The sequence below is a fragment of the Ptychodera flava genome, chromosome 19 (assembly GCF_041260155.1).
Source record: "Ptychodera flava strain L36383 chromosome 19, AS_Pfla_20210202, whole genome shotgun sequence".
NCBI classification, from domain to species: domain Eukaryota; kingdom Metazoa; phylum Hemichordata; class Enteropneusta; family Ptychoderidae; genus Ptychodera; species Ptychodera flava.
Window position 1 is genome coordinate 23,603,616 of NC_091946.1, and position 27,175 is coordinate 23,630,790.

General features: G+C 36.9%; 1 protein-coding gene across 2 annotated transcripts; it reads left to right on the forward strand.

Moving 5' to 3' along the window:
• Positions 1-2: 2 nt before the first annotated feature.
• Positions 3-24,281, forward strand: LOC139118976 (uncharacterized). Of its 2 annotated transcripts, XM_070682575.1 has the most exons (19): positions 3-158; positions 723-764; positions 2,458-2,531; positions 3,304-3,372; positions 8,504-8,536; positions 11,081-11,207; positions 11,806-11,938; positions 12,884-12,949; positions 13,325-13,448; positions 14,117-14,216; positions 15,151-15,209; positions 15,567-15,631; positions 15,973-16,248; positions 17,203-17,245; positions 17,540-17,654; positions 18,221-18,317; positions 18,747-18,816; positions 19,894-19,997; positions 20,434-24,281. In XM_070682575.1, exons 1-19 carry the CDS (start codon positions 23-25, stop codon positions 20,573-20,575), a joined length of 1,875 nt encoding a protein of 624 aa, XP_070538676.1. In that variant the 5' UTR covers positions 3-22; the 3' UTR covers positions 20,576-24,281. The 2 variants fall into 2 exon arrangements, with proteins under 2 accessions (XP_070538676.1, XP_070538677.1); XM_070682576.1 differs by lacking the exon at positions 8,504-8,536.
• Positions 24,282-27,175: the final 2,894 nt, after the last annotated feature.

The following is a 27,175-nucleotide window of genomic DNA, read 5'->3' on the forward strand; positions in this document are numbered from 1 at the left end:
GGATGATGATTACAGTATACGGATGTGTGATAGGTCTCCATCAAAGATGGCCGACAATGATGCGCTCTCTCGGCTCGTAGAAGATGATACTGCTAGCAACAGAGGCACTGGGAAAAGATGTCGCGGAAAAAGCTTGACATTTATTTATCTAAATTGCTGTAAGTATGATATGCAATTCAAGGTGAATCATGAAGACAGATTTGCGAAGGAAGATGTTTAATTGCCAATCTAGCCTCGTAATCGGATGAAACCTGGCTGCAATATCAAGACCTTTGGGATAGAATGAATGAATGGACGACCGGACCATCTGTATCTGACCATAGCTTTTTACACAGAGTGATGTCCACGGTTTTGATCAATATAACACACAAAACTTTTCACAGTTTTCAGAAGCACAGGGGCTAAGGCTCTTGAGCTAGTTGTACTGATGGAGGTGATCATACCTCCATGCACTGAGTAAATAATCTAGTTTGTAAATTGCTATACAATGATGGAATAAATCTGTAACGAGGGCCATCGTGTGCACATCAATCTGGCGGATGATGACATCAATATTTTATTTTCCCGTCACATGAATATTTTATTTTCCCGTCACACGTAATATTTTGCAGCCTAAGAGCCATATCAATTTGTAACACAAAACTGTTTTAAAGTTCTGAAAAAGAAAACAAATGTAATTAAATTTCTTCTAATCATAATGTTTAACATTCTTACTGTTGCAGATTTTGTTACCATTGCCACAATCTTGGGCACTGGAATCCTGGGTGAGTAGCCATTCTTGTTGAGCCAGTGATGGGGTAAAAAAATGACTTTTGCGGGCAAACTGCTAGAGACAACCTTTATTTATCTAGCAGTAGAGCAACCGTACTCTGAAAAGAGAAACAACCCAAGATTTACCTATATTTAAAATTTAAATGGCCGCAATCCCTGTGTTAACTCTAGGCGGAGCCTCCCTTTAAAAGGGCGCCAAGCTATGGCGGCGTTCACTGTGTAAGTGGACACCGAACGGGCAACATGAGGGCACACGCTCCAGAAAATGGCACTTTTTAGTTTTTCCGGACCGCAAAAACGCTGACAGACTGCCAAGCGGTCAGCACGAAGCTGCTGCCGATCGAATCCTGTGGTTATATTCAAATTCTAACGTGACTGGAAGACGTTTGTTAAGGAATTCGAGCGTGGTGCTGGGGAATAAATGACCGTTGGCAATTTGAACCGACTGTCAATCAAACGGTTATATAAGCTCTATTTGCAGGATTAGCAAAAGGTGACAAAAGATTGAAATCAGTTTGTGTAATTAATGTAATAGAAATCAAACATGGTACTGGCCATGTGTTTGACTGGAGGAGAACTCCACTAATGCGAGAACCTGGGATTGAAAAGTGCGGCTTTAATTACTCTATGGAGAAAAATAAAATTTTCGAATTATACCAAGAGCTTTAAAATGAATCCCCATAAGTGGTAGATCAGAAAGGAATTGTAAAAGTTTCAGCGTCTGAATATCTGTCCCCGTGGCACATTCAACCTTAAACAGTATGACTTGACTTTGTATCCTCAGAATAGCACAGTTATATTCATTAGCATGCAAAAATGACTGCTAGGTATTTCTCTGAAATCTTCCCAAGCCTTGCAGAAATTGCACATATGTATTGAAGAAAATGTTACCTATTTACAAACTGATACAATGGAAATCACAAAATTTTCTTTTCCAAGGGCTCTGACTGCAAGTTGCACCTGTAAGTACAGGCACATACCAGACCAGATTTGTCAATTTTGAAACAGTCAAACACAGCCTTGCATTCAGCAATCCAATGATCAAAGCATTGTATATCACATCTACAAACAGGCAAACACAGTTTCTAATGGGTTGAGATTAAGCTAAGTTTCACAACCAGCAGATAAAAATACCCCGGTAACCTCTGACATATTGTTGAAAGATAATCAGAGTAATTCTGACAGATGGCAAGTTTTGTCTCATTAACGAGAAAAAATCTGGGGTGCTGTTGATTTGTCCAACGGTGATGGTGCTTCTCATGACATCATTCGTGATATCGAGGGTGTAGGCAAAATTATCAAACAACAGGGACAGATATTCAAACTCTCCAATTTTCCAATACTTTTCTGGCCTGCCGCTTGTAGGGGTTCATTTTAAAACTCTTAGGATAAGAAAAATGTCTACTATCACGGTTTTCTGAAAATCGAAAATTTTATTTGTCTCTATGGAGTTAAAATAGGGATGGCAGCCATTTTGAATTTCGAATATCGGCAAATGTTAAGTAATCTGTGATTTAACATTCAAATGCTAAATCATGGTTGTGATTATCCCGTCATGAGTATAGCAATGCCCGTGAAACACACCCCTGTAGTTAGCAAGGTAAGGCGTGAAGTCACAGATTAAAGTTCACATAAATATATACATTTGATGTATGTAATGAGTTGATTTTCTTCACTGCTTTACAGGTCTACCAGTAACACTTTCATCTTCTGGCTTGTATCCCTTCTTGGTTTCTTTTGCGATCGGATATATCATTCAGGTGAGTACGTTTTCCTGTGTATGTCATTCTCTCATGTCTCGTTATCGTATTTCGATACATCAGCTCTAGTACGTACAGTATCATAAAGCATCTGCCATGTCTGATAAAATATCACCTCTGTCCATTGTTGAACTCATCAAGCGAAGATTCCGAAAGTTGAAGTCCTGTTTTACAAAATAATCATGGAGTATCTGTATTTGTCCAAAGAAGAGCCTCATGAGTCGGTGTTTTTGCAGTGTTTCCAAGTAGAAGAAACCAGTAATACTTGTGAACGGCATTTACGCCTTCATCCCTTGCCTCCTTTGAGAGAAGTTAAAGCTCTGTTATAAATTAATGTTAGGGTCATGCCATTATTTGAAGCTAAATACGTGATACTTGTCCTTCTTAACTAATTGTAAGATTCTCCATTCATGACTAGTGTACAGATTCTGCTTTGCCTGTGTTTTGGAACATGGATACGCACTTTGTGAATTTAGTGACATTTGTGCCGGCCAGAAATGTAGGACGTCATGAAGTAAACGACTAGAGCGTTGCACTCAAGAAAAAGCCTTGGCAGCGATGTTGTATAAGTTCTGAATATATTTTTCTGCTGGGCAATTTTCACCTCCAGGCTGTCCATTTTAAATATGCAATCATGACGGTCAAATGTATTGTTGCAGCCAGTGTCCGGAGTGCATGCATCCCTGCATAGTTATATGGCAGCTTCCCTTGGCACAGATTTTCAGCGGTGTGCATCTTGTATGACAGTTTTCGTTGCCGTGTTATGTTTCAGGGTCTGCTTATTTACTTCTTCACGGATCTGCTACAGAGAGCCTATGCTGTGCAAGCAGAGAAAGGAAAGGTGAGATCGTACCTTAAAATTTCACAAATTGTCCTCCCCAAGATATATGTCAAATTTAAACTAAAAGGCAAGTAGGTGTGGCTTTTGAATGTTTTTTTTTCAATGTATTTTTTTCAATGTCCACTACAGTTTCATGTTCTACTCCCCATGTAGATACGTAGAATTCAGCTTGTCAACTCAGCCTGTACATGTGTAGACAGCATTGTTGTTGTTGACCGGTGAATTCCGGTCTGGACTAGAATATAAATGTAAACAATAACAGTGCATTTTACAAGTACAGACGCTGTGTTTTCAGGCTAAATAATTGGTATTTCAAAATGCTTTGGGAAGCAGAACAAGAATTTGCAATTGACATACAAAACAATAAGGGTGAAAAAAATCGTCAAAAGTTCGAGCTATTGGCCCTATAAAGACATCAAACTTCCCTGCAATTCCATGCACATATGATCCTTGTATCTTGTAATAGTGTACAGTGCTGAAAAATTGCGATAGTTCAGGAAACATATTTTTCATTTCTTGCTGTGTTTATTGTTATTGTTTGTTTGTTTGAGTGCATGAATCTTATTTTGGTAAACTAGTAGAATTTTACTAGATCATATGTTTGTGCATGTTTAATCTGTGCAAAGAGTGTGATTTCCTGTTTCGGATGGCTGTAAATCCTCTCGTCCCCCCTGGGAAAAGAAATTGAATGAAAGAAAAAAAGAAAGAAAGGAGAAAAAAGAATGAAAGACAAAGAATGAATGAATAAATGACAAAAGACAGAAAGGGCAAAGAAAATTAAAGTTGCTCAGAATATTAACAGAAACACCGTCTAATACCCTCCCAGTGTTGCCCACCATCCTCTTTATTTGACCAATAATTGGTTGGACCAAAATATAAATCTCTTTCACGATCACCAAAGGAAAGGCTGTTATGTTAGTCATTTTCAGAAGAATTCATCATTGTGTTCTTGACCAAATACAGTGGTTAGTAAACCTGTAATTGGGCTGTCACAGTGCTGTGTAAGCAAATTTGTGTACATGTAGTATCATGGCATGCTAATTGGCTCTCCTATCTTCTCATCTGACACAATGCAAAATTCTTGACTGTGCTCTCGCTGTCGCTCGTAACTTTCGTAAATTACGAACAAAAATGAAAATTACGAAAAAAAAATGAATGCCCGATCGGCCACTTACGAACGATTTTGTTATTTTTGAAGCCTGATTTTCGGTCAAGATTGTGAATTCCGGGGAAATACTGTCATATCTCGTCTTTCAAAACCTACGCTGCCCCTAACATCAGCGCATCGACACATGGTGATAGCTGGCTGTGGACTTTGACCTGTAATAACATGAGCATGCGCGAAAAGGTTTCAAGATCCCCGGGTCTTGTAATCTCATAGTGGTGTCTCATGCATTACCACCCCATTACGGTAGTTTCGAGACACCCAAACACTCACATGCTGTCAACTTTCCGAGTGGACTGTTGAAGCGGATCGAGGGAAGCGGGCAGTTACAAATACTTTGGATTGATAGTATCCAGTTGGGAAAGAAAGTTGGGCATAAAAACGGCAACTGATATGAAAAAAATACGAAACAATGAAACCGCCGAGCTAGAAGAGATCGAGAACAGTCAGCCTGAAAGACAGTCGAACTACAGCAGAACTGCAGTCCGGGCCGCGCATGGTTGAACATGTACTGCACAGTGTTTTTCTGTGCATGGAGGTGGAAGGGTTTCTAGACGTTTCGGCACCAAGTCGTTTCGGCCCAAGACGTTTCGGCCTCTCGATTTCAGGCCCCAAGTCGTTTCGGCACGGCGACCCAAGACGTTTCGGCACTGCTCAGGGCTATCTGAGGGAACTAGTGCTGGAGCGTAATGTTGCACATCCAAGCACTAAAAAGTAGTGTCAAATAACATTCATGTAGGCTACATGATGTATCGTGCTTCACTTTGTGAGAACATAGTAGAGACCGTAAGAAAAAAACTTCATATCATTTTCAAATCTGTGACACAAGTTTTAGCATGCAATAGCCGCCGACACGGCAGATGTTTGAAAGCGGTGCCAAAACAGCACGGCAAATGTCACACAAATGCACAGAAAAAGTACTGGTCAGAACGCAAAGGTCACGCTTACGAATATGACCGGTCAGTCAATTACTAAATAGTTTGAAAACAAATCGAAACAGGGATGCCGAAACGTCTTGGGTTGTGGTGCCGAAACGACTTTGGGCCGGAAATTGCGAGGCCGAAACGACTTGGGCCGAAACGACTTGGTGCCGAAACGACCAGTTACCGGTGGAAGCGAGCCGGAAATCTTAGATGTCATAGATTTGTCATTTGACGATCTGCAAATTGAATTTTTCAGTCAGCTTGCCAATTTTAATAGGTTTCCTTCAAAATATTTTACAAGAAACTGTCTCAGCAAATGTTATGAATACTGATAGTTTTCTATGATCCAGAGAAAATGCTGTGCACAGTCCCATGACCAAAAAGTTTATCCAGACAAAAAAATAAATGACGATCATCTGCAGCGTTTTAAAAGTATAACTGTCTCTAAGAAAACATTAGCAGGATCACCAGTCTCAGTTTGCGTACTTAAATTGATTGAGATGAGACAAAATTTGTGCGAAACCACAGACTGCCAAATGTTCTGATCAGTGGTTGTTTAAAAAGAATTTTAGAGATGAACATGGCATAATGACTGCAGCTATAGAGGCACCACCTAGTACCTATGGGATGACATGCATACTTTAAAAGTAACAGAGCTTTCCAAATATGAAAAACAGGGGACAGATTTTCTAGCATCTAAAACTTGTGCAAACACTGATAATATTTGATAATATTAATGACCGCTTCATAAATTAATATATATAATCATCAACCACTGACTACACACACAAAGGGAGTTATGATTTGTGTCACAATATACTTGAACATGTTATGTTGTGTAATAAAGATAGAGTAATTGAATAACATTCATTGGCCTTTGACCAAAATTACACACTTTATTGAGACAAGGAAGAAATTTCAATGTTACAAGCATTCATGACCCATGATGTACTGTGTTATTCAATAAATCTTTTGAAAATGCGTATCAAAATATGAGTTTCATTGTCAAAAAAACTAAAAAGGGATTTTTCATTTTCTTTTGTCTTTAATGAAATCATTCATCATTTCTATCCCCTTAAAATCATCTATTGAGTACCAGAAGTGCTTGTTGAAAGTTGTGGGTTCAGAATAACATAATTTGTGCTTACTAATATTTTTTGAACCCAATTCGTAAATTTACTAACAATTTCGAAAGGCCAGGGAGAGCACAGCTTGACTTGCGTAGATTGTGACGTTTAAGAAGCTGCTGCTTTTGCTCATTAGATAAAAGAGGGCATTGCCATTTTATGTATTTTAAAAAGGTTGCACCACAAGCAGAGATGATTGTAAATGCAGTGAAGGCAATTCTAAAGCTGAACACTTTTCAGTCTGAGTCTGTGTACTATTTATAGTAATCCAGGGCAATGTGTTGTACCATAATGCCATATTTATGTCTGTATCAAAATCACAGTCTGTTCTCACTGTTACTTTTTGAAAGTGTGATAGCGACCTTGAAATGAAATGATCTGCTAGCCCATGTAACAATTTTCAGTTTAACCCATTCACCTCTATGGTCTGGCCCAAGTCCTTTGTTATCAATGGTGATTGTGGACTTATTTATGGGGAATTAGGGGTGACCAGGTCAAAGTCAGGTTCTTTTCAATCCTAGGGACTAAGTATTTATACACTGACATTTCTGCCATATGTTGTCTATTGTGATAACAAAAGAGAAATCAAACATGTTTTGTCTGGATTTATTTTGTCTTTATTTGTTTTGTCATGTTATTGATAGCAATGAGTACATAGGCATCAACACAAACTGCATTTCTCTTGAACGACTCCAGTGTTCCTACAGGAAAACACATATTAAGTGAAATACAGACTGATCCAGTAGGGACATGTACAATAATAGAAAATGAATGGTGACGAGTACCAGTGTATATGTGCTGTTTTAGCAGCCTGACCACTGAACATTAGTTTTACCAGAGCTCTTTTGATGGTATGACACCTGATTTTGAACATACCAGCGCACTGCCATGTGCACCATGTTTACCTAGTGTAAGCCTTTATGAAAGGCCAGCACCTGTCACCTTTGAAGATTTTATGACTGTTTTTGTTTTTAATTTCAACTACAGTTTCTTGTTCTATTCCCCACAGCGTGTTGATGTTCACAGTATTCGGCTTGTAAACTCCACCTGTACATGTGTAAACTGCATTGTCATTGTTAACGACTGAATTCTGGTCTGGACTAGAGTTTAGATGTAAACAATAACAGCGTATTTTTCACCCATACATTCTGTGTTGACAAACTAAATGATGGGTGTTTTAACATGCTAAGGGGACTAGAACAAGAAGTAAAAAATCATCAAAAATTACGGCTACTGGCCCTTTAAAGCATCACATGATTATCACTTTGAGTGAAAAAATTATGTCATATGATTGCTTTGATGTGAATGTTGACCGTGCAGGATTTTGAACGAGTCTTAAATTGCTGAATTGTTTGGCTTTCATTAGGTATAAGACAACTTTTGTTGACAATTTTTTTCTTGTAATTGTTTTAATGTAGATGTTGTTTGTGCATGATTTTGGATGTGTAAAATTGTGCATGGCTTTTAGAGAAAACAATAATTTGTCAAAAAAGAAACAAAAACAGCCCCTGTATTTCTTAGGCACGTACACAGAGCTATAAAGTAGCAGTGTACAAGTGTGAGTTGAAAAGTGACAAGTACAGTCATGAAAAAAATACAGAAACCACTTCACTTTGGAACGATACGTCCACTAAATACTTTGAAACAGAAGCTTTGGTTTTAGCACATATATGTATTGTGTGTTTAAAATGCACTACACTTAAAATAGGCTATATTAACTGTCTTCCCTATCATGTCAATTAACAAGAATCTCATAGCATCTCAAAATAGAATAAAAGCTGCGAAAGGAACGTCTTGTTGCTAGGCTAGTTTCTATAAAATTACACTCTTTTATGGGTGGCTTCCTTAGATCATGTGTTTGCAACATTATTTTTCTTTTCTTTTTATTTTGTCTGAATTTGTTTCTGTTGTTGTAGCAAGTTGAGCAGAGTGGCTGTACAGAAGAACAGGTAGAAATACATCTCTGAAAGAAAAAAAGTCTGGATGTGTGTTTGTGACGTGCTGTGATTCCCTTCCCTAGGTTGTCAGTGACACAGCCCATGGTCACTCAGCCGTCGCCTTTTTGTGACACAAAGTAGTGTAGTTTTAGAATTGTGTTGGAGTATTAGATCTATGTGTAGACCTAGTAGGAATCTTTGATCTTTACAAGAGTATGTCATCAGTTTTCAGAATGTCCTGTAAAGAATAAATAGATAAATAAATAAATATATAATAAATGAATAAATATTTATAAAAAAATAAATAAATACATAAATAAATGATCTGTATGAAAGAATATCATCAGTTTTCAGAATGTCCTGTACAGAATCAATCGATAAATAAATAAATAAATAAAAAAATTAACTAAAATTAATAAACAAATATATAATAAATGAATAAATAAATGATCTGTACGAGAGTATGTCATCAGTTTTCAGACTGTCCTTTTAAGAATCTATGAATAAATAATAAATAGATAAATAAAGAAACAGAAAAACCAAATAAATAAATAATATGACAAAAACCAACCAGAGTTAAAGCTGTCTTACATATTCAACACTAATCATTACAGTTTCTTTTCCGTGAAAGAGGAATTATCCAACCAGAAGTTAAAAAGTTCCATATGTAAAATTTTACCCGTCTGTCATGGCCACTTCTCTATCACAGATTTTTGCCGTTCCCAAAGGTGTCCTCGATAGACAGGTTTTATTATATTTGTAATTTCAGTTAGGGGAGTGACTTTCCCTATGTACCCACATGAAGAAATGGCACTTTTCTTTGTTTCTTTGCGGTACATTTTCATGTGCACCTGAAGAGTGAGGAATTTTTGCTCGAACTTTCCAAAATGAAACTTTCAACCATTCTCTCACCAAGTCAAGAATAATAAAACAGGGATCACCATGCAAATTTTGGGACTAGAGAAACAAATTACCTGAGATTTACCGATATTTGTAATTCAAAATGGCCGCCATCCCTATGTTAACTCAATGGAGAAAAATAATTTTGATTTCTGATAAACTAAGAGGGTGAATTTGTTCTGACTCTGAGAGCTTTAAAATGAAATTCCACCACAGGTGGATCAGAAAAGAATTGTAAAACTTTTAGGGTCAGAATATCTGTTCTTTAGGTGCATTCTACCATCAATCTTGAAATAGTTCATAGCAAAGAACTCTTTCAGTACATGTTTTGTAAGCAATTTGGTGTGCTCAGAAAATGTTATGGCCAAGGAAAGTGTAATAATTTTCTGAAAAATTGTTGTTAGCTCTCAGGAAACCTAAAGAATCAGTCAACTCTGCACTCTGGTTTTCAGTTTTTGGGCACACAATTTAGTAAAGTGTTTTCTTTTCTTTGTTCTTTATTGGCCTTTTCTGTACAGTAAAGTGATAGAATTTCCATATGCCTCCTCATATACCTTTTCCTTATATTCGTCTCCTCATATTTGTTTTTGATTTTACAGAAGAAAAAAAAATGTGACTCCCAGATCGAACAATTCTTTGGGACTTTCAGTTTTGGAGGGAATGCTTGTGATATGTTTTATATTTTTGTAGGTGGTTAATCAACATACAGTTTAAAACTTGCATTTGCCATCTCATTCAAACGGATAACCATGCATACAATTTAAAGTGGTCTGTGTTTCAACAAAAGTGAAAGACTTCAACTTTTGCTCAAACTTTCCTCAATGAAACATATCACCATACTCTTACCAAATCAAACATGAAAACATTACGGGAAAGCTCCAGTAACTTAGGAATACCCTACTTCCCTAGAGGATCAATTTCACAGACCTGCCTTTCCTACAATTGCACTACAATAGCACCAGCTGGATTAGATAAACATAACAATGGAACATTCACACCTTGGGGATTAAAAGTCTTCTGTTTGTCACCCGAGTTGGTCAGGCAAGGACTCGGGTTTCAGGTACCTTGCAAATAAATGTTGTCTTCCCCTAATGTCAGGGGGTTTGTACGAGAGAAACAAATGACCTAACACTAACTGATATTTGAATTTCAAAATGGCTGCCATCTCCATGTTAACTCTATGGGAAAAATAAAAGTTTTGATATTTGAAACTCTCAGATGGTGAACATCTTTCTTACTCTAAGAGCCTTAAAATACTATTAATCCCCCATAAAGGCCTGTGTTGGCACCAGATTGTCTCACCAGAAAATTTACCCAATGGAAAACAAAAGGCTATCACACCTCCATAATCTTCTTACTTACTAGAACAAAGGCAATCCCAGGGATCGCAAACAGTGCCTTTAAGTGGTAGATAAATAACAAATTGTAAAATTTTGAGAGTCCAAATGTCTGTCCCTTGGGCGCACTCTGATTGATGATTTAGTTTTTGTAAGCTGTTCAGAAATTTTGCATGATTTTTGCAAATATTGTTTGCATGCTGACCTCAAGTGCATGCACTACACTCTGTTTATCAAGATCCTGAAAAAAGCTGTCCTTTGTGTTGTGGGTATTTGACAACATAATGTGGGATCTCCTTACATTTTCTATCGAAACCAGGCCCTGGGTACGGAACAAGAGAGCATACCGCTGCAGCAAGTTGAAGATGAGGACGACGACGATGAGGAGGATGAGGTGTTCAGCAGAGACAATGTGCAGAATGGTGGAAGCAAAGTGGATTTTTCAGGTCAGGATAAAAAGTGTTTTAATTTTGAATCTTGACCATGGCAGATGAATTCTGTTGTGATGTCAGGGAAGCGAGGCACAATCACTCAAATGTGAAAAAGTATTTGACCTGACTGAAAAAATTTTCACTTTCCTCTGTTTCCCCTTTGCATGTTACAACAAACTCAAAAGGGAATATTTTTTTATTCACATAAAACAAACGTCAAGAGCATCATGCTCTCCAAGTTTTTATTTTTTAATTCTCTAAGTCAGTTTGGGAATTTCTTAAAATTTCCGTGAAACTTTCCTGTGGCAGTTTTGCGTTTTGAGTACTTGTAGTTTGTAAATTTTGGGTGTAGCAACTTTTTTTCTTGAAAGAGGAATGAACGAGATGTTCAACTTTGTGCATGTCAGTAATACCTTTTGACTTTCTAGTGGACTGTGTTGCTCTGGACTGATAATTTAAAAGACTCTCACGACCTTATTTTGATGAAGTTACAGATCAGTGAAATTCCGATGTTTATCTTGTAATTTGTACCAAACATCTCCCATCCATGGACAATACCACTTGTCGTGTACACTGAACAGTTGTGATTGGTTGATTTGTGATTCCTCAACAGATGGTATGCTGGCTGGACATGTAATTATTCCAAAGGGGGAGGAGATTCAGTACCCTAATTTGCATATGCTGGGGGCGCTCTTCCTACCATGTTGCATCAGACAGTTGTTTGATGTTGTAATCTTCTTGCATTTGTAAGTATACCATGTTTCCACGTCTTCATCTAGGTCACTCATGCTGTGATCTTAAGAGCTATTGTCTTACGATTGTATGTGCCTCTAAAATGAACGACTTAAACTTTTGCTCAAAACTTTCCTCAGTGAAACTTTCCACCATTCTCTTACCAAATCAGGAAAAAATTAAGGGTCACTCTGCAAAGTTTGTCTCTAGAGAAATAAATTACTTAAAATTTACCAATATTTGAATTTAAAATGGCCTGTGTACTTAACTCAATTGGGAATACTAAAATTTTCGATTTCCGAAAATTATACTTATCACAAGAGATTTAATGTGAGCCGACACAGGTGGTAAATCAGAAAAAAAAATGTTAGACTTTGGGAGTCTGAATATTTGTCTCTGAGGCACATTCTACCTTAAGAAAATTCTTTATTTCTCTTGTAATTGAAGATTTCAAAAACTTCAACACAAGAGTAGAATATTTTTGTTTCTGTATTCATTTTATGGTTCTCAAATTAATATTGTGTTGCCATATTGATTTCATTTTGCTGGGTAACATCCCAAATTTGAATCATTTAATCTGTTAAAAAAAATCTTTGAGTCTACAACAAATCATTTTCATACACAAAGTTCTTTCACAGTCAAACGACCTCAGTCATCAGGCAGCCATGTTGACATTATAGAGGGCGCTCTGACTAGACACCAGACATCTACTCTTGGTATCTCATTCTTTAAATTTTCATTAGGACGACACATAGAAGAAGCATTTAAAAATTGATCCTTTTGTAACTTATGATGTCGTGATAATAACAACACGTGTCCCCAGAGATGGTTTTATTTCAACATGTGCAAACATTGCAAGAGTTACGAGGTGCTCTATGTGGAATACTTCTCACATAAAAGTGCTTTGTTTTAACGACTGTCCAGAAATATTCTACATTTCTATACTTTCCTTTCCACAGCATTGCGATCCTTATCAGCTACGCATTGGCAGGCAGTGAAGCATATGCAGTGTTAATAAACACAAAGTAAGACTTGGTTCATTTCCTTGAAATCAATGTTAAAAAATCCACAACCCATAGTACATGGTTTACCATGCAGAGTATGTTTGACAGCATTCAATGTGACATTGGAAAATCGAAACAGAAAATAAATTGTGGAACTGTAACAGTTATTGGTGCCTCTCTTCAGTAAAGGTTTGCTTTGATTAGGATGTATAGAATATTTTCATAAATAATCTTGACGAAATGAAGTAATGACTAAATCCACAAAGACCTGTAGCTCGATCTGTTTTCATTTAACCAAAATCAGTGGCACGATATTTTTGATTACAGAAATATAAGATGAAAACCCCAGATTTATTTCACAAGTAGACTGACATATTTCTTTCTGTATTATTACAGCCATCTTTATGTCATCCCTGTGTTTGTCTGGGTCTTGGCGTTTGCCATAGTCTTTGCTCGGTCCTGCATACAGCCCGTTGTGTCAGTGCTAACATTCATCAAGGGGTCGCTGCTAGTTGCTACAGTAAGTCACAGCAGATCATATACCTTATAGAGTTTTGAATGTCATAATGTAATAGAGATATTAGTGATTTTGTCCGGCTACGTGTATGTGCCAAGTCTATCACTTGTAGGTATAGTGCTAGACTGAAAGATCTGTCACTTGAGGGCGCTCTCTACACTCCCTCCTACTAGTCTACGCCCCCCCTTCTAGGGGAGCACAGAGAGCGCCCTCAGGCGATGGATCTTTCAGTCTAGTATAATGTAAATCCATCATTCTTTCATGTAATTTATATTCTATAGAGTGTGTTCCCTAGATATCCGACAAGCTGTATGGTCAGTCAGTCATGTATTTCAGTACAGGTTAATGTGTCGTACAAGGCAGCCATAGACCTCATCCTTTGGAAAGTCATAGCTTTATTGCCCTTGACCAATGGTGATTTCAAAAAAGATGCATTGATCAAAATATCATAGTATGCCTTCTGTTATTTTCTGGAGACTCTTGAAATAATATTATTCCATGTGCTTTCATTTCATTAATATGAAATATGTTCAAACAAGTTTACATCACAGAAAAAATAATATTATAGGTGAACTTTTTCTAGCCTGAAAGGATTGTTCCTACCTTGTGCATTGCCTGCCCAAAAACGCATGTAAGCTGTGTAAATATGTGCATGTTTTGCATCCTCATAGGTGGCAGTGACCTTCATCATTGGAACTGAGGTTGCCAACGAAGTTGACAATGACTTCAGGTACATCGGGTCACCATTCCTGATGGGCACAGTGGCCCTGGGTAAGTCCATAGCTATAAAGTGAAATTGTGTTGCATGCGGTATTTCTTTTTTTCTCTCTTTCTTTATAACCCGTGACTGTCTAGAGCTTTATCTGAAACGAGGTGAAAGCCTCAGGGAGGAAATGTGGTCGAAATAGTTTTGCAGATTGTCCAGCTATGTTTTGTAAAATCTATGAAATGCTTTCGAGACGCCACTTCACAACCTTGAATTTTTATTGAAGCTAACTTCCCTATTCTTGGACCTGTTAAACTCTGTTTGGACGATATGAGTAAAATCCACATTTTTTTTGATCAAAATTAATGTGTTATGTCAAAGACTTCAGGGGAGTCTGACTCTCAGAAAAAATGGAAATGAGTGTAGCAGTGTAATATGACATGGCAGGGGTAGGATAGAAATGCAGTGGATGGGAAAAATTCTGCAGTTTACCAGTGAATCCCACTGGGTACCCGTATCATTTTCTCATAGGATGGGACATATTTTAGGCTAAGAACTTCAGGTTAAAAGTAGTCTTTGGTAATAAAACACCGACTGAATTGGGAATTTCTGTCGACGACAGATGTCACCATGTTGAAAAAATGCCCTCGTGTGGCCACTTGACACTATTTCAGTGGTCAACTATGAGGTTTCGCAGGGTATGCACTGGGATCCAGTTTTCAACAACAGGAATTTTTCCTGTCCGTCGCAGGTTTTCAATGCTCCATAGAGTGGTTTCCATTCCCCAATGCAATTTCTACCATACCTCTGAAGATTACTAATTCTGAAATACATTGTGGGAATAAAATTTCAGTAGAAAGTCTCAGTTCAAAAACCATACATGTGCTCAGCTTGTAATATTATCTGCTAGTACGTGTTTCTCTCATACACTCGATGTCCTACCATGCTGTCTGTAGATAATGTTATTTTGTACTAAAAGACCAGATTTTGGTCTTGCAGGAGGTGTGATCAATGTGATGCCAATGTTGTTTGGAAAGATAGCTCCAGTGGAAACACAGGTACATATGATTTGCCAGGCTCTTTAGAACTCATACAATGTAGTTTTCAAGCCAATTATGTGTTTCAACCCCATTTTTTCATGATTTTACAAATATCAACTGCCCTGCTCTCTTCAGGTGAATGAACTTTGATGAAAGCTTTCACTTCATTTGCAGTGCAATTGTGCATAGGGATTAAAGTAAACAAAAACCGTAAAGACAGATGTTGTCGTCCAGTGCTGTGAATTGAGTTAACATCTACACCTGCTTCCCCTGTTTAAAACCTAACGTTTGTATGTTTATGATACAGGTTGATTTCATTTTCTATTGAGTCGATAAAGCCAGTCACGTTCATGACTTCATTTGTGTTTCCTGCAGGTGAAGGGATTCTTCCGATCAGTGTTTGCTGGGCTGACGACGTGTGCGGTATTAAATATTATATGGTAGGTGAGATACTGTACTCAAGGGGACAGGAAAGGAGGGTTACAAAATCAAGCGATAAAACAGTTTGAATTAATGTTCAAAGGCTTGACCATAGGACTGTAATACATATTGTATATATAACACTCATTTGTATGAATCAGAATGTGAAATATTTATCTAGAAATTTTGTAACCCTGAGAGTGTCTGATCGTCTGTTCAGTGTTTTCAGATGTCAGAGGCAACAGCCCTTAAACAGGATATCAGGAAAATTTCTTGACACTGAAAAGATTTCAAAAAAAATATTTAGGAAGCAGACTTACGAACCAGAGTAGCATTGAATTCTTGCTCTCACTTTCCACAGGTGTTGGGCAATACTTGAAATTGTACCACAACTAGACTGCTTGCCTGGCCTGATGGGCAGACAGGTTGCCGACAACTCAAGCATGGTTACGCCAAGTGCACAACCCACGTCTACAGGGACAGCAGCAGTCTCCATAGCAACAGCCACAGCAACGCAAACAGCCAAGCAGACGGTGACACAAGTGGCAGCAGCTTTGTCATCATCGCCTTCGTCATCGTTTCTGCCTACATCAACTGCATCTGTCTGGAACTGCCTGCAAAATATATCTCTATACAAGTGCGTATAGGTTCAGATAATTATCTTAGGCATATGTTGATGTAATATATGAGCAATAATGCCTTCACTGGTGGGTATACATGTATACTCAATTCTGGTAAATTTTTTACATGTCCCACCTGCCCAGTAGCTTGTGTGAAATGCCGAGCAATGTACCCAAATATAGTGTTTACCCACATGTGCAAGGACTTATTGCTGAATTTTTACTGCCACAGATGAGGGTTTTTTCCTGGCAGCTGTCATAGGTTTTTTTGACCAAAAATTGAGGAGGCAACATATCCACAGTGTATTTTTGTGAATATCAAGGAGTATTGTAGTGTATAAACTACACTGAGTACAGTGCCGCTGTTACCATGTTATCATTCATTAGTATAGTGCCCTTAACCAATGAGTGCTGTAATTTTTCCCAACAAAATTTCTGTGCAACATTTTACCAAATTTTATGAATTTTTCTGTAATTTTTTCATAGTTTTGGACCAAATGGACATAACTTTTTATTTGCTTCAGATTTTTACCGAAGGTTTGGGAAAAATATGAAAAAAATTGTCCAGATCTTAAAAAATTGTTGACCTTGTATACTGTAAAGGCAACAAAAATTGACATTGGCACTCAAAGGGTTAAAGAAAGTGCAAATGCATTATGGAATTTGTTGAAAGAAGTCAGGGTAGATGGTAACATGATTCAATGTGAAGGAAAAGACCTAGGTATGATAGAGTTATGCAAGGGAAAGCTTCTCTGATGTACAAGTGGTTTGTAGATGAAAATAATTAATACAGTGTCTGCTGCTTTGTGATTTGTACGTGATGTCTTTTCAACATGGTTGAAACTGAATGGAAAAATCTGAAAAATGAGATCAGTACCTCAGCAGTATGGAGTTCTTATTCTGAGCAGGTTAGAACAGGGAAACTGAGAAATGTTTTGAATTTTAATGATTTTCTTCTCTCTCTTCTACAGTTCTAAACAACAAGGTGAAATTTCCACCATACCTCTTATAAAAGTAAGTCTCCCATTCAATGCTTGTCATTGTGCGTATGCTTGCTTGTTAACTTCTACCCTTTTGTCACAATGGTTTGGCCCAAACCCTGTGATATCAATGGTGAGTGTGGACCAGTTCACAGGAATCTTAGGGTGAAAGAGATTAAATTGACTTTCTTCCTCTTCAGTGATGTCATTGCCAGGCAGATACAAGAGACCCAGTGACGATGAGTCTTTGCCACTCTGAAATTAATCTGCAAAGAATTGGAAATGATCTTCAGGTTGTTTCTTTTCAACTTCTGTCTTTTTTCCATAGATTATTGAAACAGAGTATCCACAATTTAACTGGGTAGCCATTTTAGTGGAGATGTTCATCATAATCAGCATAACCGTATCATTTCTTACGATTGGATCGGCCCTTGTTCATACACGTGAGTAATTACAGATAGATATTATGTAACCCTTCATTGTCAAATTGTGGTAGAATACATATTTTTTCTGCACAACATGGATTTATACATGATACAGCATTATAAGGTTATTATCCACCTACGTCCGTAACCTATGAGGTTTCATGGTATAGTACGTTTCGGCATCAGTGAGTGTATAGTCCAAGATGCATAGTATTGAGGACAATACTAATGTGCATGATGTTTTAGAACATAAATCCTGGTATTTTCAGGATAATATAATATAACAGTGGAAAGTCTAACATTTTCAAAATGCCCTGATGTATGTAGTGTTGTGCAATTACATGCAGATTTGGAATGCAAGAGGTTTGTTCACTTTAGCATAGAGAAATTTAACATGCGCAGTGCAGTGCAGTGAAGAAATTGTAGTTCAGCAGTATTGTGTCACATAAATTCAAAAACTTTTGGACCGGCCATCGCTCACTGCATGAATTAGTGATGGGTAAATGTATATTTTTTTTGATGTTATACTTGTTGTGTAAATACATCTGTTTTATGATAACCCAACCATGTGTTTTATATCATAGTGTCTGGATGGCTTGATTCACTGTGGACGCAAGATCATTTCATCAACTATGCCGCTGTACATGTCAAAAGTAAATGTGAATGCTGTTCTGGAAAATGGTAATGGCAAATACATTAACCCTTTGAGCGCCAAAGTCTATTTTTGTCCCGTACATAAAATAAACCCCAGTCAATTTTTCTCAGATTTTGGCCAAAATTTTGAGAAAAAAACTAGCTAATGAAATGTGGTGTCCAATTGGTCCAAAATTATACAAAAAATTACTGAAAAATTCATAAAATTGGTAAAATTTTGCACTAAAATTTTGGCGGGAGAAAATTTCAGCGCTCAAAGGGTTAATTGTATAATTATTTTCACCCAACAAAAAAAAATATCATGTATTGTGAAGGTGAAACATTAAAATTAAAATCAGAACTTATGCAGTCTGGTGAATGTAGCCAGTGAAAAAATTTATTGTCACACATTCAGATTGTTGCCTGGTGGTGATTTAGGAAAAAATGTTTGATTTTGTGATTGTCTTTTTATTTCAGCGTATGCCGATCATTTCTTTCTCTGGCTGCTTTTGGTATAGTCTTTTCAGTTGCTATGCTAGAGCCAAAGGTAGGTGGCCAATTTTACTGTATACTAGTTAGTGTTACCCGTCCTATAGTTGTGAACATGTTGTGTACCGGTCACTGGGTGTTGTGAATTTTAAACTGTGATTTTATGTTCATGATCTGTGCATCAGAACATGCATGACCGTCTTTGTCCTGTTAATCCCTTCATCCATCGATCCTGTATTATCTCTTGGTGTAAGAGTATCAAAATCGCATGTTCTACTAGGCAAACTATTACAGATATATTACTTGCTTGTCTCATGAAATAAAGCTTTGAAGAGGGAGTTTTAACTGCAAGTTCATCAAGTATACTGTATGTCTCACTACTAACAAAATGCAACTTTCCAGTGAACTGAGACCAGATGTGCATTCTGACAGCCCTCACCCTGAACTTGACTGAAGGCACAGTGTACACTGCTGCCATGAACTCAAAGAGATGCTGCCCACACCTGACACCACATGTTTCTCATAAAATGAAGTTTAGTGACATGAAAATGTTCATCAGATTTGGTTTGCATAATGCTACGGTATCATTATCACACCCTGTCTCAGTTATCTGTGTGTATGTCAATTAAAGGCCCAGTAATGCTAACTTTTGATGATTTTTTCATAATTTCAATTTTGTATGTCAGTTGCGAGCTCTTATTCTACTCCCATAAGAATATCAAACATCAACTGTTTAGCTTGTCAACATAGAGTCTGTATCTGTAAAATGCACCGTTATTGTTTACATTTGAATTCTAATCCGGACCAGAAATCACTTGTCAACAATAACAATGCAGTTTACACATTGAGTTGACAAGCTGAATACTGTGTATATCAATATGCTTTGGGAAGTAGAACAAGAAGTCATGGTTGACGTTAAAAATAAAAATAGTAAAAAAATTTCATTAAAAGTTAACATTACTTGCCCTTTAACTATATGATGTAACGAGATTGATTCAACAAGATCTTGTTCTAGAACAGATTTGTAACTCTGTACCATCAGCGTTTGTGAGGTTGGAGATACATGTACTACAGCATTTACATCACGTTGGTCCATTATTCATCTCAAAGTGTTTTTGTTGAACCATTTTTACAGGGTTTTGTGACGATGCTTGACAAAGTAGCGTCTCTAGTACTTAATTTGGAAGCTGGGTTTTTCGTCTTTGTGATGATCAAAATGTCCAGGAGGAAAAATTACAAGTAAGTCATGTACGGCCTTCTTTCCTTAGTCAAAACATTAGCCTTGAAACCTTAACACCAGCAGTCTGTATTTGTTGCTTTCTAAATTTACCAATCACATATGTGTGTATCGAGAAGTTACCGAGTTTTGATTTTTTTTGTGTTGCAGAATGTTGCACTTATCTTGCAAAAAATTGATTTCATTTCATTATTCTTTAATGCTTATATACTCTGTCTAATCTAGTATCAACCTTTCCAGATAGCCGTCACTGTTAACAAGAAAACACAATTATCTCCCGTATTCCAATGTGAGATTACCCGAATCACTCAAATTCTGTGCCTCATTTTTTTGGGCATGATAGATTGTTTATCTAATCTTCAAAAAACATATCTGCTACATATACAGTGTATGTGTCATGTTTTCACGGGAGTGACTTCTTTTTTTCATCTGTTTCAGAGATTTAAAGGTACCCTGGCGGTTGAACAGGTTTATTTACCCCTTTCATTACCTGGTATTTATTTACTTCACGTTTGCCGTCTTCTACGACGTCTTTGTGACCATCTACGAGATTGTCATGAAGAAGGAGCTGAGGTTCTGAAGTGCCAAGAGTGAGAAATTGTGCATCGCACTTTGTGTGGAGCCATGGAAGGACGTCTTGCACATTCGATGTACATTCAGCTGATTGTTTAGTGTGTCGTTCTCATCGCGTGGTAACATTCTGCACTGGTTGTATTGTAGTTGTGTTTTGATGAACCGCATGGAAACAGTCTGTAAGTATTGTACAGACAGGTTCCCAACCAAGAAGAACCAGTTCGAAGAGTATGAGCAACCCTTCCCAGCCACTTACATGGAAGCTGATGAATTCGTTGCACCAATGCTGACTTTTCTGGGAGTTTTTTATTTCAAAAATCTCCCCAAGAAAGCTGTTCTGCACAAGTTATTTTCAAGTTTGAGAAATCCAGAAGACTTTTGTTTGTTTACATGATTTGTTTTGTATCTCCGACACGCAGGTGTGTGAATTGCTGTGTACAAAGGAATTCAGATCCAAAGTGATTACCACATCAGTGAAGCTGAATGGTAGAATTTTACAAGTGTAGAAATGCTTTAAATGTGATTCAATTCAACTTTTTAAAGCTTTTATTTCGAATCAAGGCATAGCCAATAATCGGTGTCCAAAATTTAAAAAGATCAGAAAAAATGTTCGGTAACAGGATCTAGGACTTTAATGCACACAACAAAGTGTGTGTTTTTCTTCAGATATGTGCAATATAGTTAGTTTTATTCCATTTCCAATATTTTAGATGATATATTTATTGTAATATTTAATTTATCTGAAACTTTATTTATGTATGTTATGGGAGTCAGTCATGAAGACTGGGGGTTGTACAGCTGAAGAAATACTTAGTTATATTCTAGAGGCTGGTGCTGTAAGTCAGATTGGATGGTACTGTAATTATACAGTTCCCATACTTGCATGTTTTATAGGTTTGTGTCAGTGTATCATGAAACTTGATAATTTGCTGGCAGTTAACATTGACAGTTAACCTTGCTCACCCGATAATCTCTGTGTTCAGCACTCTTATGTGGCCAGTGAAAATAATATGGTTGTTCCAACATATTGCAGTGATAAAATGTGTGCAAGTTTGGGTAAAATGGGTCAGAATCTTTGAATGTTTTTATGGTCTTGTCAACTGTCAGTTTTTTGAAAGCCATGAAATTTGAAGTCCAAGATAAATGTTGGACTGGTATTTTTATTTGAATGAAATCAGAAAATATCAGAATCTTGCCAAATTTTTACTCTGACAATCAGCACACCTAATGTCTTTTTTCCTGTTTTTATGTTACCTTTCAGCCTAGGAGTGACTGCTATGTGGGGTCAAACCAAAACAAACCAGGGCATGGAATCTGTGTATTGTCTACTGCCCTCAGTGTTGGGTTTCATAAAATCGGTTTTTAGTAGGGCTCATCATCTACCATTCAAAGAAAAGCAAAGTCAAATGTGTTCATCAGAAACATTTTCATGTGACTTTCCCTTTCAACCAAAATCCACGAAGAAATGTGAACTTTCCAGGATGCTGTCTTTGATATTTTAGTCACGTAGCACGGCTTGTTAAAAATATATGTACAGCACACTCTTGAATGGAAGGGAAATGAGTGAAATGTTACCTCTGAACAAAAGATTTGAAATCATTATCATCATTTTGAGTAACTTGGTTTGCTTTAGGTGATTTAATTGACTGCCAACAACCTCATTACAACAATATGGTAAAAAATCCAATCTGACATATGTCTATACGTCTACCTTTTGTGCATAATTTACCTCAGTGCATCTTGAATTCAGTGTTTGCAGTTCTCATTACAAAATTGAGCAGCTTATAGAGGAAAACAGCCTTTCTTTGCTGAATTGCTTTGAAGTAGAGCAGTAGACAATGTAACTTTTGATTGGCCAATAACAATGATCCTTTCATCATCAAATCATATCCTTAGTATGACGCTCCATTTTCTTCATGTGCTTGGATCTTTACACCCTCGTATTAGGATGAAAGGGGTAATTTGATGATGAGGTGCATATTTTGGAAAAAAATTGTGCAATAAATTAATTGTAAAAATATTCCAGTTTGCAAAATGCTGGGCAATAAATTATCTGTAAAATTATCGTTGTCATTGATGCATGTTAACTTATTCGTATATTCAAATGTTTAATATTTTGTACATTGACACATTGTGCAAAGTGATGACCTGTTTAGGCATGTGGGTTTTACATTATGACGATGCTTGTCAGTTGAGAAAGAAATTAATTGCTAAAACAAAATCCCAAATATGTGGTAATTTTATCCTTACAAAACCAGCTTTTTTGCAACTTGAAAATTGTATAAATTTTACTTTATAAGCAAAACAGAGATTATGTATCTAAATGTATTATATTCAACCCCTGTTATGTGCATAATTTTGCATGTAAATGAAAAATTTGCATAATTTATGCAGTTTCTCAGCAGTAGCTTTGGATAGATCATTATTGTTAGGTTTGATCTGTACACATATATGAGAATTGTGCATAGAGTTCTTGGAGGAGTGCTTTTCATTTCTGAATATAATTATGACTGTAAAGTGTGACCCCGAGATTTATAGTAAAGATAGAACTTTATTTCAGGCAGTACTGGCACAAAGGTTGATTTGGTCTGACAAGACTTTAGCCATCAACAATTAAACATTAGCCCTATCTAATGGGGAAGTATGTTGTAGCAGTGAACAAATGGTAGATTTTTGTTAAATGCTGATGCCTTTTTCTTTTCACCATGTATGTCAGCGTCCAGCCTTTCACCCTCTTCCATAGTACTTAGGTCCAATGACAGCCAGGAAAATAATTTGATTGGACCAACTAAAGAGGTGTCAGCATTCTCCATCAGTGATCAAAGACATAACAATTTAGAGTTTAACAGCAAATCCAGTAACAGATTTGTCAAAATTGTGTTCCAAATTTGAAAGAGGTGCACTGTAATTGAAATAAATATATTCGCTGACACAACGCGCTGAATTATCCTGATACAATGTAATACACAGCAGATCCCCTTCAGTGATTTAAAATCTGAATGAAATTTATCACTAATAATAAAAAATAGATGATCTTGTTTATTCACTCCAGATTTTAAGTTTAAATGGTGATGTTAGCTTTTTTTCGTATTTTTCATTTTAAAAGCCTTGCAAAGTCCTCTTGTATTTGACTTCCTGGAATGGTTCAAAAGTCATTTCTACAGCATTTCAGAGGTATGACTTGACTATTACGAAAAAAACATCCTAGCTAACTTTTTGTTCACTGTCTTTCTAACTTTGTATCTGTAATTGATTGGACATTGGACATGACATTTTGTAATATTTTTAAAGGATAGGTGTCATCAGAACTCTGCTCAAAGGTTGCCAGGGACCCCTACGACCAATGTAAACACTGTATCTAGGGTATGTTGGCAATTGATGATAGTTAAAACGTATTTGTTAACAATGAATATCATAAAATTTAAATGTTGCAGCAATGTTGACGTGATGCATCTTGATATCATGCATGAAATACATTGTTTATAAACAAGAAACCCGCACACACGCAGTTCCGACGACAGTCTCCCGTTAAAACAGTATTTTACGCGTAATAGAGATGTGTAATCAAACAAAAAACAACTGAGTACCCTTTGCTCTGGCCTTGAGATATCTAAAATGTGACTGCTGCCCTCTGTATTTGTGAAAAGACTGTTTGTATTAGTGTACAAATGGGAAAATAATGTCTCGAAATAAAAGAAAGATATGAGATTTTACATTGTGTGTGTTTTGCGTATCTTTCCCTTAAAAAAATAATTGTCAGTTGTCACACACGCATATAATCACAGCTACATCTGACCATTTCTACTAGGTTCATGTGGAGGGACGGTGATTCATCGAGAAGAACCAGAGAATTTTGGCCCATTGTTGAAGTGAATAGCCAGACTCTGCAAAACAGTTACCATATCCTTGAATGTGGAAAGATATGTGCTTTGATAAATGTTTTATCTTGGTATCATGGAGTCAAATGCATGCACATTTCATTCGATCTCACGGAAAAGTGGTAGAGTGCCATGTTTGTGAAGATCAGGTTAGAAAGTCACACCTGCCAAGTATGAACAATACATTTACATTATTAACAAGTTAAGTGATAGGTCAATTAATTGAGTAAAGTGTAACTTATTACCAACACCTTTTCACGTTGACGCTTCACTTACACATTGGTATTTAAAAACTGACCAACTAACAAACTATCTAACTAACTAACTCCATTAAAGGTATACAGTCACCTGTAATCTAAATATGCCCATATATAGTCAAGGGGGCGTTCCTTGGTATTCAAAATGACCATGCGAGGGCGCTGTTTTAAAAAGCAGCAACCCGCTTAAAATCTGTGATTGGTTAGATTTTCTCTTTCCGTGGTAACTGTGGCAAAATTGGAACAGGTGAACAGTATACCTTTTTGCAATTAATTTAATGACTTATTATAGACACTGTATAGCACGTTGCTTTCAGTGATTTTCGTCTTTTCAAACAAACAATATTTTAAAAAAAGGAAGCCATAAGGAGCGTACCTTTTGATTTATTCTTTCAAGTCGGTTTTCACAGCATAAGTACAGAATAGTCTTTTTACTTTGATTTCTGTTCTCAAAACATTCCATATCTGCTCAACCTGAGAGTGAAAAACTAAGTATACCATCTACTGAACATAGCCGGGTACGTTAAATCCTGGCGATATAATGTGGCGTATAATGGTCATGTACATTACATCGAATGAAAATCTGGATGATCAATTCGAGAAAAAATCGGATTGAAATTGCGAAATCATATAAGGTATTATGTGTTTGAAGCTGTACATACTCAACCGTTTGTTTCATTTCTGTTGGTAAGGCATTCCTCACCGTATATAGTGGCTCGGGATTTCCATTCATTCGAATTAACTCATAAGGGGACGTATTGAAAAGACGTTTTGTATGGTAGATGTACGATTTGCCGTTTTCAACTTTTGACGTTGTAAGCACGTGTCACTACTCAAGGCATTTGCAAGCGGTGTTTGTTCATCAGCATACACTTTCGCCTTAAGGTAGTATGCGCCTCGAAAGTGAAAGATTTAAACTTTTGATCAAACTTTCCTAAATGAAACTTTCATCCATTGTCTTACCACATCAACAATGAAAATCAGGGGTCAGCTTGCAAAGTTTATAACTAACGAAACAAATTACTCGACATTTTGCGATAGTTGAAATTCAAAATGGCCGCCGCCCCTGTGTTAACTCTGTAGTTTTAAAAATAAAATTTTGGATTTTCGAAAAACTAACACAGTTGAAGTTTTTCTTTCTCCAAGGGCTTTAAAATGAGCCCCGACAACTGGTAGATCAGAAGAGAATTGTAGAAATTTGAGAGTCCGATTATCTGTCCCCGGGGCGCGTTCTACAAAGTATCAAATCCTTTTGTACTCTCGCGGTTACATTAAGTTTGACAGATCATGTATGCTGTCCATTCAATCATCGATTTGTTGACGATTTAACAGATTCGATCTAAACCGCTCTAGATGGCGCGTGTCTCCAAACGTATAGACTTAAACGTTTGCTCTAACCTTTCTCAAGGAAAGTTTAAACCTCTCCTCTGTAAAAGTCTTGATCAGAAGGAAAATTAGGTTCACCTGGCAAATATGAAAGTCCGAACTTCTCTTCCCGAAGCACATTCTGCCTTAATTACTGCACGAATTAATGAAGCAAAATTTCAAAAATGAGACGGATTAAAGCTTCTTGGCATGGATAAAGAAGCCAAGCTGCGTATCAAAAAGCAAATGATAAGCAGATAAAAAAAATCCATTAAAATCAACATTACCAATCATCATGCTTCTTCATACAATCTAAACTATTTCTAGTTGGCCACTGGCAGTCAATTACATGGCAGCCGAGATCACAAATCATGTTTGCCATCTAAATCCACGTATCAAATAAAACTTGTACAGCATCAAACTCATTAATAAAATACCATGGGGTATTTTATCCACTCATTATGTAGGAAAGGCCTGAATTTTATATTCATACGACCTGCAGGAATTTTGGCATTTACATTTAATTGTCTGAATATGCCGTTATTCTCCCAAATAACATCCAATTTCCGCTTAATTAATCGATGGAGATCGGTTTTAGATAACATATATTCGGGCTTTTAAATTGCGACAAAGTACTTCCTCACACCAAGCAGTCGCGTCACAACTATTGAGCTCTGTAGTGACGTAAAATGGTACGCTGTAAAAGCACATACAAACAAATATGTGCGTGCTGTATGGGAAAACTGTCCAATACAGGCAAATAAATTTTGTTTTGATTTTGGTTGATTCTGAACTGAAAACCTTTCAAAATTTGAATACGCAAATCGAAGACTTTACCCAATTTGACCTAATGCGTGTTAGCAGAGACACTCATAGCTAAACTGACAAGAATCTAAGATGATTCATTATTATACACTGCAGTGAATGACTTCAACAGCCACATCTTCGTAGACTATTAAATTTGGAGCTATTTTTGCAATGCAACATGGACGGGTTCGCATATGAAGCACCATGTGTTAATGCGACTCCGGGACAGACATTCAGACTTTCCAGTTTTTAATCATCTTTTCTGATCTATCAATTTCGAGGGCTCATTTTAACGTTCTT

Bases quoted from the DNA above. Each gene is read 5' to 3' on its own strand.
- LOC139118976 (XM_070682575.1), top strand. From the start codon at position 23: ATGTGTGATAGGTCTCCATCAAAGATGGCCGACAATGATGCGCTCTCT. The intron at 11,208-11,805 runs GTCAGGATAAAA...ATTCCTCAACAG, and splicing joins AAGCAAAGTGGATTTTTCAG to ATGGTATGCTGGCTGGACAT. The intron at 12,950-13,324 runs GTAAGACTTGGT...GTATTATTACAG, and splicing joins GCAGTGTTAATAAACACAAA to CCATCTTTATGTCATCCCTG.